Below are 15,195 nucleotides of genomic sequence, written 5' to 3'. Positions count from 1 at the left end.
TACTTTGGCTTTATGAACTTTCTCACCATTTAGAAAATAGTCCATGCCTGTATTCTTTTTTCCAAAGTGCAAGACCTCACACTTGCTCATTGAATTTCTTCAGCCATTTCCTGGACCACTTTCCTAAACTGTCTAAATCTTTCTGCAGCCTCCCCACATCCTCAGAACTACCTGCCTGTCCACCTAACTTTGAATCATCAGCAAACTTTGCCAGAATGCCCCCAGTCTATTCATCCAGATCGTTATTACATAAAGTGAACAGCCCCATCGCTGAACCCTGCGGGACACCACTTGTCACTAGCTGCCATTCCAAAAAAGAACATTTTATCCCAACTCTCTGCCTTCTGTCAGACATCCAATCCTCAATCCATGCCAGTAGCTCACCTCGAACACCATGGGCACTCACATTACTCAGCAGCCTCCCGTGAGGCACCTTATCAAAGGCCTTTTGGAAGTCTAGATAGATACCATCCACTGGGTTTCCCTGTTACCTCTTCAAAGAATTCTAACAGCTGCGTCAGGCACGACCTCCACTTACTAAATCCATGCTTACTTGTTTTAATCTGAACCTGCACTTCCAAGAATTTAGAAATCTCATCCTTAAAGATGGATTGTAGAATTTTACCTACAACCGAGGTTAGGCTAATCGGCCTATAATTTTCCATCTTTTGTCTTGATCCTTTCTTGAACAATGTGGTTACAACAGCCGATTTTCCAATCATCTGGAACTTTCCCTGATTCCAGTGGTTTTTGAAAGATCACAACCAACGCTTCCACTATTTTCACAGCCACCTCCCTCAGAACTCTAGGATGTAGCCCATTGGGGCCTGGGGATTTATCAATTTTTTGACCTTTTAGCTTTTCTAACACTTTCTCTTTTGTAACGGCTACCATACTCAACTCTGCCCCCTGACTCTCCTTAATTGTTGGGATATTACTCCTGTCTTCCACTGTGAAGACTGACACAAAGTACTTATTAAGTTCTTCAGCTATTTTCTTATCTCCGATCACCAGCTTTTCTGCATCAATTTGGAACAGCCTAATGTCTACTTTTGCCTCGCGTTTGTTTCTTATGTATTGAAAGAAACTTTTACTGTCATTTCTAATATTACTGGCTAGCCTACCTTCATATTTGATCCTCTCTATCCTTATTTCTCTCTTTGTTGTTCTGTTTGTTTTTGTAGTCTTCCCAATCTTCTGATTTCCCAGTGCTCTTGGCCACTTTATAGGCTCTCTCTTTTTCTTAATATTACTGGCTAGCCTACCTTCATATTTGATCCTCTCTATCCTTATTTCTTTCTTTGTTGTTCTGTTTGTTTTTGTTGTCTTCCCAATCTTCTGATTTCCCAGTTCTCTTGGCCACTTTATAGGCTCTCTCTTTTTCTAGGCAAAAGTAAGAACTGCAGATGCTGGAAACCAGAATCTAAATTAGAGTGGTGCTGGAAAAGCACAGCAGGTGAGGCAGCATCCTTCCTGACTTCCTTTGTCAGCTATGGCAGTCTAACCCCTCCTTGGATAATCTTTCTTTTCTTTGGAATGAACCTCTGTACTGTGTCCTCAATTACACCCAGAAACTCCTGCCATTGTTGCTCTACTGTCTTCCCCTCTCGACTCTACTTCCAGTCGAGTTTTGTCAGTTCTTCTCTCATGCCCCTATAATTACCTTTATTTAACTGTAACACTATTACATCCAATTTTTCCTTCCCTCTTTCAAACTGCAGACTGAACTCTACCATATTATGATTGCTGCCTACGAAGTGTTCCCTTACTTTAAGATCTTTTATAAAGTTTGGCTTATTCCATAGCACTAAGTCCAGAATAGCCTGCTCCCTGAATTCCCTTTCTTTGGATCTACCAGCAACATTATTCACCCCGTCCATTTGCTTATTGAAGTCCCCCATGATCACCGTGACCTTGCCTTTCTGACATGCCCTATCTATTTCGTGGTATATCTTTCGCCCCTGGTTCTGACCACTCTTAGGAGGTCAGTACATAACTCCCATTATGTTTTTTTTTGCCTTTGTACTTCCTCAATTCCACCCACGCAGATTCCACATCATCTGACTCTATGTCATTCAGTGCCATAGATTTAATTTCATTTTTAACTAACAAGGCAACCTCTGCCCACCTCCTTGTCTTTTCAATAAATTGTAATTCCTTGGATGTTTAACTGCCAGTCCTGAACCCCCTGCAAGCACATCTCTATGATGCCTACCACATCATAATCATTCACGATGATTTGTACCATTAATTAATCTACTTTGTTACGAATACTACGAGCATTCAGGTAAAGCGCTTTAATGCTGATTTTCTTATCCTCATGATTTCCAACATCTCTAGTAATCTGTCCTAAGCTATCCTTCCTTTTTGCTTCATTCCTAGTCTGCCTTGAACTTAAACTCTGCACACATACTAAACTGTGCTTATCTTTTTACTTGACTCCATACTCCCTGTGGCTTTCCCTTTCCCATCCCCCCCCACCGACTCACAAGTTTAAAGTCCTAGTGACCATCCTATTTATCCTTTTCGCCAGAACACTGGTTCCAGATCGGTTCAGCTGGAGACCGTCCCATCGGTACAGATCGCCCTGGTTCCTAAACTAATGCCAATGTCCCATGAAATGGAATCCCCCTACCCCACACCAATCTCTTAGCGCGTGTTTATTTCCCTAATTTTCTTATCCCTATGCCAATTAGCACGTGGTTTGGGCAGTAATCCAGAGATTATGACTCTTGAGGACCTGTTCTTCAACTTCCTTCCTAGTGCTTGATACTCCTCAAACAGCTCCTCCTTCCTAGCCTTGCCTATGTTGTTAGTTCCAACATGGACCACAACAACTGGATCTTCTCCCTCTCTCCAATATCCTTTCAAGCCGGTCGGAGATGTCCTGCACCCTGGCACCGGGTAGGCAACACACCATGTGGGACTCCTGATCCGGCTTACAAAGGATACTATCTGTTCCCCCTAATTATAGAATCCCCGATAACAACTACTTGTTTTTTTGCTCCCCCCTCTTGAATAGCCTTCTGCACCATGGTGCCGTGGGTCAGCTGGCTCATCCTGTCCACAGCCCTTTTCCTCATCCATACAGGAAGCAAACATCTCATCAAAAAATAGACAGTACATTACAGTAGTTCAGTGATCAAATGGTCTGACTGCCTGCACCAGGCCCCAGTCCAATAACTGCAATGGTCTAGCACCCAAGACTTAAACATTAGGAGAAGGATTAGGCCACTGAGCCTTGGAGCCTGCTCCAACATGAAAGAAGCTGATAGCTGATCTGATTGTGACCTCAACACCACTTTCCTGCTTGTCTCACAGTAACCCTTCAATCCCTCTAACCCAGGCTTGAATTGAGTCAATGACTCAGTGTTCACTTGTCTCGGGGGAAGAGGTTTCCACAGTTTACAGATCCTCTGAGAGAAAATTAACTTTCCTTACATTAATCTCAAGTGGGAGGCTCCTGATTTTTCAACTGTGTCCCCAAGTTCCAGTCTCTCCTATATCCTTTCATCAGCCAAGACTTTTGGATCTCGCGTGTTTCAGTAAGATCACCTCTCTTTCTCTATCTTGCCACATTACACTGAAGAACCAGTTCACTTTCTAGCTCCTCATGGGATTGCAGGTAGAGCTTCCCAATTTATGCTGTGGAGCCATTCAGACAGGGAAAGTACTAGATTCGAGTTACCACTGAGAGTTTGGGTTTGTCAAAACCTCACTTAAAAGACCACAATGGAGAATCTGCGTCTGTTGCCTTTACAGCACAGAAGGGTCAGAAGAGATTTAATAAAGGTGCTCAATAGTTTGTTACAGTAGCTGGAGAGAAACTATTTCTAGTGACAGATGGGTGAAGTATATTTGTGGCAATTTCAAGAGAAAAGAGGAAAGTTGAGGAGAATTGTATTATTGCAGTGAGTTTTATATTTTTTTTTCTGTTCACTCTTTGTTCCCTAATGTTGGCATGGCTGCAAAGGTCAGCATTTGTTGCCAGCCTTATTTGCCCTTGAACTGGCTTGTTAAACTGTTTCAGAGGGCAGTTAAGAGTCAACCACATTGCTGTGTGTCTAGAGGCATGTGCAAGGTAAAGAGGCCGGTTTACCTCCTGAAAGGAACATTAGTGAATCAGATGGGGCTTCATGAGTATCAACGTTTATCAGGTTCGTTACCAGATGGCAAGCATGTTCCATGGAGAGAAATTGGGCAAATTAGGCCTGTATTGTCTAGAATTTTGAAGGATGAGAGGCGATTTCATTGAAACTTAACAGAATACTTCAAGGAATAGACATGATAGATGCAGGTGAGTTGGTTCCCCTAGTTGTGGGGTCTAAAAACATTTAGGACCAAGATGAGAAATATTTTTACTCAGAGGGTTGTGTATCTTTGGAATTCTGTACATCAGAGGACTGTGGAAGGTCAGTCTTTGAGGTTTTATAAACAAGAGGTTGATAAATATTTGATTATCAGGGTTCTGGGGATAGTGTGGGTAAGAGACACCAAAGTGTTTGATCAGCTGTGACTGTGTAACACAGCACAGTATGACCAGCATTTCCTGTATCTCTTCCTAATGTTAATTTCACAGCCGTTTTTACCAACATCTGCTTTATATTCTAGATTTATTAATTGAGTTTAAGTTGACACGTTAGGATTGATCCTGTGTTCCCCTTATTGTTCACTCATCTGTCTTTAGAAACAATTTCTCTCTAGTTACTGTACCAAACTATTGATCACCTTTATTAAATCTCCTCTGAACCCTCTCTGCTGTGTTCTGGATTACTAGTTCAATAACATTACCATAACCCTCCTAAGCACACCCTGTGGTGTTGTGGACAGGGTGTCGGGTAATTTCATGAGACCATCCTGTAGTTGAGGCATTAGTCCTGTATCCCACTTTGCTGCCAGTACAGTTTGCTCCTCATTCCACTCTCCCTCTATTACCCCCAAAGCTACAGACCATAGAGCCAGTTCCATCACTCAGTACAACCTGGGCAATCTATAAACTAACTCCCATGAGGTTGGTTAGCGATTCTTTTAGCCAGCGGATCCATGATGGAGTAAGTGGTCCTCTTTTATCATGTGGTTTGATGCCACATTATGCGATTGGCTTCAAGGCAGACTGGTTGTGAAGAAGGAAAAGTCAAGAACTGACTTTGAGCTTAGACTGTAAAGTAACACTATTTACTATACATTAATACCACATACTGCTGTGCACAGTCACTGTAGATATACCAGGCTGAAACACATGAGCTATGTACTAAACTACTGTCTTCTCTATGTCTCTATGACCTCTCAACATTCTCCTCCATTCCAGCACATTATAACACTGCCCATACTGTGCTATTTATACTCAGTGATGTGCCAATCTGTGACATCATTGCAAGGTTGCTCCAGGATCCTGAAGCCCTTACATAAAAGTACTCCGTGCTACAGATATTTTCTGTTTTATGTGAGGTCTTGGGACAGGATGGGGTGGTTTCAGTCGGCAGCAGGTTAAATGCAAGAAAGGACAAGACAACTGCAAAATACAGCAGGTATTTTAAATCTAAATCAAAATCCAAAAATGGCAGAAATGATCAGAGGTCTGTGGGGAGAGAAATTGGACTAAAGGCTTAGGTCAGTGATAAGCCTTCATCGAGTAATTTAGTCTCATGTCCACAGTTATAAGGAATTTGTGGGGCATGCTCTGGCCGCTCTGAAATGGCTGTTTTTATTTCTTGTACTTTGCTACACCAGGAATGTGTTTCGCACGGTTCATTCTGATTGGCTGCTGGAAGAACTTGATTGACACTCTCTCTACTCCCCTGACTGGTCGGGTGGCTGGCAGTTCCAAGGGACTGGCATTCATACTGGGCACAGAGGGCATTAAAGAGCAGAACCTGAAGGAGAGGGATGCCATCTGCATGAGCCTGGATGGTCTCCGGAAAGCAGCCAGGCTCAGCTGTGCACTAGGTATGTGGACATTGCCTGTTTGGTTTGTGATTTGCTTATTTTCTGGGTGACACTGCTGGTTGGTCACTCTCACATCCAATACTAATTCCTTATGGTATTACCTAAAGTAACATATATACTCAAGTAATAGCCAATCACATGTATAAGTTGTGACGATGCTATGGCCTTGAGAGTTATATTTTGTCCTAGTTTCTTTTAAGATTGAATGAGAAGTATTGAGCAGTCTGTGGTGATGTAAACAGCTTGTGAGGCCTTGTTGAGGGTGAGGGGAGTTCTTTAAAGTTGGAACAATAGAAGCACTCTGGATGAGTGTGGCCAGCTCTCTCAGACCAGGATTTCTAGTTGTTTTTTTAGCTTTCAGATTCAGCAGGAGTTGCTGGAGGTTTGAACAAGTTAAAGCTATTTTCCCCTGTCTTGGTTACAACTAGAAGCTGGGGTTTCTCTTCCTACTATGAGCGTTACATGTGAGAAACTGTGTCTGACCTTGCCTTTTTGCCAAAGGGTGTGTTTATGGGATGTTACTGGATTGGAACAGTTAATTAATAATATTAGTAATAGTTACTGTAGCTACTATTCTGTTAAGTTTTCCAACAGAGTTATTATTCTGAGTTCTTACTTTTGTTGTTTTTAACTATGATGTTTAAATAAGTTGTGTTTTGCATAATGCTGAGTAGTTTGACCAGTCAAACTTCATCGGGAACACAGCACTTTCCATTTACCTTCAAAATAAGAAAATGTTAGTGGCTAAGCTACCTTCTTAAAAGTGGGGGGTTTATAACAGAGTTGACTCCAGAAGTCTGGCCAAAGCATCCCTTGTTTTACAGGTGTCTTGTCTTAGAAGTGGAGTTTGGTGGGAACAGTCATTGAGTCTTTTTTCATAATTGCTGTTTTCTCATTTAAACATCAGTCACCACTGGCAGAGAAACCCGGGCCAGCCATTTCCGGCTGAGTTCAGGACCATGGCCAGCAACCAGTGCCAATGTCATTCTCAGCAGTTCCAAAGATTTGCATTGGATTTCAACCCCCTCCATAACACCATAGGATAGCATTAGAAGTAGGCCATTCAGTCCCTCAGGTATCCTACGCCATTCAATAAGATCATAGTACTTCTGATAATCCTCAGTTCCAGGTTCCTGCCCTTCTCCCATAATGTTTGATTCCCTCTTTGATGAATTAGCCTCGAATGTACTTAATGGTCCAGTATCGTCAATGTCTGAGGCAAAGAATTTCATATTATCAGTTCTCTCTGGGAGAAAGTATTCATCTTAATCTCTGTCTCGAATAAATTCCTTCTTACTCTGACTCTCTCACAAGAGGAAAGAACCTTTCTGCATCTACTGTGGCAAGCCCCTGAAGAATCTTATATATTTCAATAATCCCATCTCTTAATTTTCTAAACTCCAATGAGTATCTGGCCCAATCTACACAAAGTCAGTTCATACCTAGTCAACCTTCTCTGGACTGCCTCCAATGCCAGTATATCTTTCCTGAGGAAATTGTTCACAGTACTCCATTACTAATTGGGATTTCCTTGTTCTCTGGCAGGGCTGATTGGTCACTCCTGCAGCCAATCCATATACTTCATGATACGACCTAAAGTACCATTACTAATGTCTATATAATTTTAGCAAGTCCTCCATATTTTTACCCTTTGAAAGAAAGGTCAACATTTCATTTGTCTTCCCTTTTACCTGCTGAACTTGTATGCTAGCTTTTTGTGATTTTATGCACAAGCGCCCCAAAAATCACTCAGCACTGTAGCTTTCTGCAGTCTTTCTCTATTCAAATAATATTCAGCTGCACTGTTCTTCCTGCTAAAGTACACAACCTCATCTTTTCCCATACTATATTCCATCTGTTAAGTTGTTGCCCATTCGCGTAACCTGTCCATAAAGAGAGAGTCACATAGTCCCGGAGGGCTGCTCTCTTGATAGAGAGAGACGTCTGGTGGTGATTACACCTGAGGGTCACCACACCCCAGGTGAGGGGTGACCTCAGCTAATACAGGAATTGAACTGCACTGTAAGTATTACTTTCACATCACATTACAAACCTACCGTAGGATGGGACATTTTTCACTTGAGTGTAGGAGGTTGAGAAGCGACCTTACAAAAGTTCGTAAAATAATGAGGGATAGAGATAGGGTTAATGTTAGTTGTCTTTTCCCTAGGATGGGGGATTTCAAGATTAGGGGCACATTTTTAAGGTGAGAGGAGAGAGACTTATAAAAGACATGAGGGTGGTTCGCGTGTGGAATGAACTTCCTGAGGAAGTGATGGATGTGGGTACAATTACAACATTTAAAAGACATTTGGATAAGTATATGAATAGGAAGAGTTTGGAGGGATTTGGGCCAAATGCTGGCATATGGGACTAGATTTAAATAGGATATCTGGTCGGTATGGACGAATTGAACCGAAGGTTCTGTTTCTGTGCCATACATTTCTATGACTCGAAGTGTGACTTGATGCAATCTTGCTGATCTTCCACTAGATGTCGTCAGTATATCTGAATCGAGTGCGCACTGTTATATTTATTGATGAAAATACTTGCCACATCCAGTTCTTGTGGCTAAAGGGATATGGGAGGAGGGCAGGACTAGGATATTGATCTTGATGACCATCCATGATCACTGAAGCAGCTTGAATGCCTCAGACATTTTTGCAGTGTGAGGGTAGGCACAATGGGCCAAATAGCCTCCCGCGCCATAATTCATCTGTGCTTCTGTGGCTGTTTTGTCTGTGTTTTTATGTAAAGAAGAGGCCATTCGGCCCAACTGGTCCATACCAGTGTTGATCCTCCACAGGAGCCACATTACACCCCTCTCCAACTCCAGCAAATCCCTTCAAAGTTTGCTTCCTTTTCTTCTTTGTGCATTTGGCTTCCCCTGTTGAGATTAATCACCTCAGCCATTCCTTATGTCCAGGATTCTACATTCTCATCACTCTCTGGGCTGAGCAGTTTCTCCTGAGTTTCCCTTCTGATTGATTTTATGAATACCTGCCATATATTCGTGGCCCCTAGATCTAACTTTGGGTGCTTGGAAGTGTGAGGGAAACAACACTGGGCTAACCGAGGCCCAAGGTTAATCTCTGCTGCGTGGGTTCGAGTCCCCGTTCCATCTTAAGCAGTTTAAATTCAGCTAGAATTAATAAATCTGGAATATCGAGAAAGTCTCAGAAATGGTGACCATCGTCATTTTGTTGAAAGAAACGTCAACACCCTTCGGGAAGGAAATGTGCTGTCCTTTCCTGGTCTGGTCTACATGTGACTCCAAACCAACAGCAATGTGACTGACTCTAGAATGCCAGCCACTCACTCCAAGACAATTAGGCATGGACAATAAATGGTGCTCTTGCCAAATCCCATGAAAAAAAAATTTAAAATGTTGCGTGTGGTTCAAATTTCCATTTGATAGCTGATTCTGTGGTGAGCTTTATCACTGGAGTTTAGAAGAATGAGGGGGGAAATCTCACAGAAGTTTATAAAAGTCTTTTAGCAGGACTAGACAGGTTAGATGTTCGCAATGGTGGAGGGGTCACAGTTTAAGGATCAGGGGTAAACCTTTTAGGACTGAGATAAGGAGAAATATCTTCACCTGGGCAGTGAGGAGCCTGTGGAATTCTCCACCACAGAAAGATGTTGACTCCAAAACATTACATTTTCAGGAAGGACGTAGATAAAGCTCTTGTGGCTAAAGAGATATGGAGGAAGGATTAGGGTATCAAGGCCTCATTCCTGATGAAGGGCTTATGCCTGAAACGTCAATTTTCCTGTTCCTTGGATGCTGCCTGTCCTGCTGTACTTTTCTAGCACCACACCCTTGGCTCTCCAATCTCCAGCATCTGCAGTACTATTGCTTATTAGGGTATTGAGCTTGATGATCAGCTGTGATCATATTAAAAAGCAGAGCAGGCGTGAGGGGTCAAATGGCCTACTCCTGCTCCTATCTTCCATGTTTTTATGTTTTACTGCGTTGGACAACAAATGTTGGTCTCGTAAAGGAAAATGTGGGCTGTCTTGTGTTTATTGGGACAATGAGGAGGATGGGATGGGTGCATTATGGGTGGGAGGGATGAGGGATGGAGCAAGGTAGATGGCATACAGTGAAAAAGAGAGTAAACAGAGAGGGTGGAGAGAGCAAGTGTTTGTGTTTATTCTTAAGTGGGATTTAGCTGGCATTGGCAAGGCTAGCATTGGTTGTCCATCCCTAATTGCCCTTGAACTGATCATTGCTCTAGATCATTTCAAGGGCAGCTAAGAGTTAACCACTTTACTGTGGTTACATGTAGACAGACCTGGTAAGGAGGGCAGATTTCTTTCCCTAAAGGGCATTGGTCAATCAGATGGGATTTTCAAGAATTAGCAATGGTTACATAGTCACTAGTAGGGTGGGCTTTTCATTCCAAGTTTCTATTGGACTCAGATTGCACCATCGACCTGGTGGGATTTGAACCCATGTACCCAGGGCAATTGGCCTGCAGTTCTAGTCCAGTAACATTCCAACTTTGCCACCGCCTCCCCTAAGGAGAGAATTAAATAACTGTTTAATGGAAATCATTACCATTAGACTTGTTTTAAATTAAAATTTGATGCTCTGCTATTTGGTATTTGAATTGAAGCCTCAGAACAGTAGCCTGGGGTTCTGGATTGCCAGTCCAATGATATTACAATTGTGCCACTATAACAATGTGGAAGGGAACTCTCATATTTTTGCTATGAGCAGTGAAGTGATTTCAGCAATGTCAAGTTGGTCGGAGATTTCAGTCACTGATGGAGAAATACTCCCTGCTTGGTAAACCAGGAATTTGTCCTCCTTTCAATTAATATTTCCCTTTATTTAAAGCTTAAACATAAATCACAGAGAACTAATCCTTTACGAAAGGAGCAGTGAGTGAGAGAGTGAGGAAAAGAGCAGCTGTAACAGGCCAAGAGATGTTAAGAGTCAAACATAGAAAGCAAACTGCTCTGGAGATGGAGGGATATCATGTAACAAGCAGATACCACGTGTCATTGCTCATATCATGGTGTCAATGGGGAGGCAGTGTTTGTGTCATGGTAATATCATTTGACTTGTAATTTGGAACCTCAGTCTGATGTTTGAATTGCAAATGGTGAAATTTGAGTTAATGAAATAGATCCATAGTTAGAGCTAACCTAATGGCAACCAGGTAACAGTGTTCCTCTCTTTTTCTTGCATGGAACTCCAAAGGTGATGTGTGGCAACAGCTTCTAAAAGCTGATGTGTTGTTACACTGAATGACGCCGAAATGTCATTACAGGAAGAAAATCTGTCACCCTTAACCTGGTCTGGCCTACATTTGGTTCCAGAGCCACAGCAGTGGGGTTGACTGTTCCAATCTGATCTACTCTGCTGGGCAATTAGGGATGAGCAACAAATCCTAGTCCAGCCCACACCGCGCACATACCATAAACGAATAGGAAGAAGTGAGGCCACACTGCCACCTGGTGGTCACGATCTAAAATTCGAGGGGCACTTTGGCCTCATCACTTGGCATTTCCAATGCTGGACAGTGATGTAATGTAGCAAGACTGAAAAATCAGCATGGCAGGGAGTGAAACTCCTGCACACAGATGTCTGCATTTGCAGAAGTTTTAGGAATGTATTTGGATAACCATTGTAATTAAAGATAGATTTACATTTGTATGGTGCCTTTTCTGAGCACCGGATGCCTCAAAAGGGCTTTTCAGGCCCTATAGAAATATAATCACTGTGATATTGTAGGAAAGTGGCAGACAATTTGCACACAGCAAGCTCCCATAAACTACAGTGAAATAAGAGATTGAATCATCTCCCCTGCTTTTTCTAAAAGTAATGCTGTGCGATCTTCTACATTGAGATATGGCTTAATTTACATTTCATCTGAAGACTGCATCACCTAGAGTCCAGCACTTGCCCAGTACTGCTGTTAGATTTGAGTTTGAGAGTCAAGGGGATAAAACTCATAAATGATTTCAAAGTTGTTTGTTAAGAAGCAACAGTTTAAATATTGTGCATTAACTAAATGAATGTAAAAGATACACAAACCCCATAACAGATATAACTCCCTGGCCTCGGAGGATGGATAGATATGTCTTTGGACTCAATGTCTGTTGGCAGGAGCCCCTTCTTTTTCTTAACACCGTGTTAGGTTGTTCTCTGATTCCGCTCTATTCGATGAAAGTGCACAATGCCCTCTTGAGGAGCTGTTTACAGATCTTAATCCTAGGCACCTATCCCATGTCAATCACTTGATGGAGCCCAACTGAAAGGTTACCAAGGTACTCAGGCTGGAAGCTCCCCTCAGGTCTGTCAGCCTGCCTCAAGGTCACTTTATAGTTTATCTGATGTCATGTGCCACCTATTAATTTCTGTCAGACATGCGCCTCGATTAGAAGGCACAGGATTCATTCCATTGAGTCAGGAAGATCAAACTGTACCAAAACCTTGTCACGAAACTCAGAAAAAAAAATTCTCTTTGGCTGTCATCCTTCTTTACCTCGCTTTGTGGCAGCTCTGAACTACTTTCCTTTCCAAAGTTGGGAGAAGGAAAGAGAAGCAACATGTGGAAATGTGAATGAGGAACAGGAGTAGGCCATTCAGCCTCTCCAGTCTGCTCTGCCATTCCATGAGATCATGACTGTGGTACATTCCTGCCAACCTCCATTAACCTTTAACTCCTATTTCGTATGTTGGTGCATCCATTTGAATTAATCTCCCTTGGCAGTCAAAGATCTATGCACCTCACCCTTAAAAATATCCAATGACTCTACCTTCACCAGTGCCTGGGGATGGAGAATTCAATAGACTTACAACCCCCCAGAGAGAAAAATTCCTCCTCATCCTGTTCTTAAATAGGAGACTTCTGTTTTTTATGGTGTGTCTCCTAATTCCAGTCGCTCCCAAAGAGGAAACACCTTTCAGCATCCACCCTGTCAAGTCTCCTCAGGATCTTATGTATTTCAACCTTCTGCATCTGGTCTAAATTCTAAGTTCCCACATCTGCGACCATTTTTCCTGTCAGACTGGTTCACAGTGAGTGACTCCAACAAGTGAACTATTTTGAAACTTACCACGTCAAAATGGGCCAACGTGATTCATGTGGTCCCATTGTCGCAATTCGTTCTTATGTCAGTAAAAAAAGCCCGACGTGAGCTTCACTAAATGGATTGGTGGTTTCACCAATGATTGACTGAGCCACTCAATTTTAGGTTGAATTCCCCAGGAGACAGTGGGTTCACTGTTCTCAGAGAGAGTGGCACTTCAACTGTTGCTGTTTATCTTGGAGAAAGAGAGGACTGCAGATGCTGGAGAGTCAGAGTCGAAGAATGTGGCGCTGGAAAAAGCACAGCGGGTCAAGCAGTATCCAAAGACCAGGAGAGCTGACATTTCGGTCATAAGCCCTTCATCATCCCTGATGTGCTGCTTATCTTCAGATTTCTGTTCTGAGTCGCTTCCCAGGAGCCTCCTACTGGAACTGGGATTGCTTCAGTTTCGGAGCAACTCATATCAAATCTCGGCTGCACAGCAAATGGACAAGAACCCTCTGAACACAAAAGACCTGAAGGTGATAGAGCAAACTCTAATGTGCAGAGGATTGTGGGAATTATGGCTGCCATTATTCATAGGATGATAGAATCATGCAGTACATAAAAGATGTTTTAACCCATCAAGTCTGTGTCACCAAAGACTTACTGCTACCTACAGTAGTCCCACTTTTCTACATTAGGTCCATAGCCTTGAATGTTATGTCACTTCAAGGTCTCATCCAAGATCTAGATTAGAGTGGTGCTGGAAAAGCACAGCAGTTCAGGCAGCATCCGATGAGCAGTAAAATCGATGTTTCGGGCAAAAGCCCTTCTTGAGGAATAGAGGCAGAGAGACTGAAGGGTGGAGAGATAAGTGAGAGGAGGGTGGGGGTGGGGAGAAAGTAGCATAGAGTACAATGGGTGAGTGGGGGAGGGGATGAAGGTGATAGGTCAGGGAGGAGAGGGTGGAGTGGATAGGTGGAAAAGGAGATAGGCAGGTAGGACAAGTCCGGACAAGTCATGGGGACAGTGCTGAGCTGGAAGTTTGGAACTAGGGTGAGGTGGGGGAAGGGGAAATGAGGAAACTGTTGAAGTCCACATTGATGCCCTGGGGTTGAAGTGTTCCGAGGCAGAAGATGAGGCGTTCTTCCTCCAGGCATCTGGTGGTGAGGGAGCGGCGGTGAAGGAGGCCCAGGACCTCCATGTCCTCAGCATGGTGGGAGGGGGAGTTGAAATGTTGGGACACAGGGCGGTGTGGTTGATTGGTGCGGGTATCCCAGAGATGTTCCACAGTGTGAGGATGGTTATACAGTAGGCGTCAGTGTGAGGAACATTAAACAACAGGGGGTCAGTGTGAGGACAGTTAAACGATAGGGGTCAGTGTGAGAAATGTTAAACAAAGGGGTCAGTGTGAGGAAGGTTAAACAGTAGGGGTCAGTGTGAGGAACATTAAACAATAGGGATCAGTGTGAGGAACGTTAAACAAAGGAGTCAGTGTGAGGAAGGTTAAACAATAGGGGTCAGTGTGAGGAACATTAAACAATAGGGGGTCAGTGTGAGAAACATTAAACAATAGCGGTCAGTGTGAGGAACATTAAACGATAGGGGGTGAGTGTGAGGAAGATTAAACAATAGGGGTCAGTGTGAGGAATGTTAAACAGTAGGGGGTCAGTGTGAGGAACGTTAAACAATAGGGGGTCAGTGTGAGAAACGTTAAACAAAGGGGTCAGTGTGAGGAAGGTTAAACAATAGGGGTCAGTGTGAGGAACGTTAAACAATAGGGGGTGAGTGTGAGGAAGGTTAAACAATAGGGGTCAGTGTGAGGAACGTTAAGGTTAAACAATAGGGGTCAGTGTGAGGAACGTTAAACGATAGGGGGTCAGTGTGAGGAAGGTTATACAATAGGGGTCAGTGTGAGGAAGGTTATACAATAGGGGTCAGTGTTAGAAATGTTAAACAATAGGGGTCAGTGTGAGGAACATTAAACCATAAGACCATAAGACATAGGAGCGGAAGTAAGGCCATTTGGCTCATCGAGTCCACTCCGCCATTCAATCATGGCTGATGGGCATTTCAACTCCACTTACCCGCATTCTCCCTGTAGCCCTTAATTCCTTGTAACAACAAGAATTTATCAATTTCTGCCTTCAAGACATTTAGCGTCCCAGCCTCCACTGCACTCTGTGGCAATGAATTCCACAGGCCCACCACTCTCTGGCT

The 15,195-nt window shown here is 43.1% G+C and overlaps 1 protein-coding gene across 2 annotated transcripts in view; it reads left to right on the top strand.

Moving 5' to 3' along the window:
- arfgef3 (ARFGEF family member 3) overlaps positions 1-15,195 on the top strand; it is a 152,313-nt gene that overhangs the window by 79,783 nt on the left and 57,335 nt on the right. For both annotated transcript variants that reach the window (XM_043695352.1, XM_043695353.1), the window contains exon 16: positions 5,731-5,946. In XM_043695352.1, the coding sequence (XP_043551287.1) occupies positions 5,731-5,946 (216 nt within the window). The remainder of the gene's footprint in view (positions 1-5,730; positions 5,947-15,195) is intronic.

Source organism: Chiloscyllium plagiosum, chromosome 9 (assembly GCF_004010195.1).
Source record: "Chiloscyllium plagiosum isolate BGI_BamShark_2017 chromosome 9, ASM401019v2, whole genome shotgun sequence".
Classification (NCBI taxonomy): domain Eukaryota; kingdom Metazoa; phylum Chordata; class Chondrichthyes; order Orectolobiformes; family Hemiscylliidae; genus Chiloscyllium; species Chiloscyllium plagiosum.
This window is presented reverse-complemented; position numbering and strand designations above follow the sequence as displayed.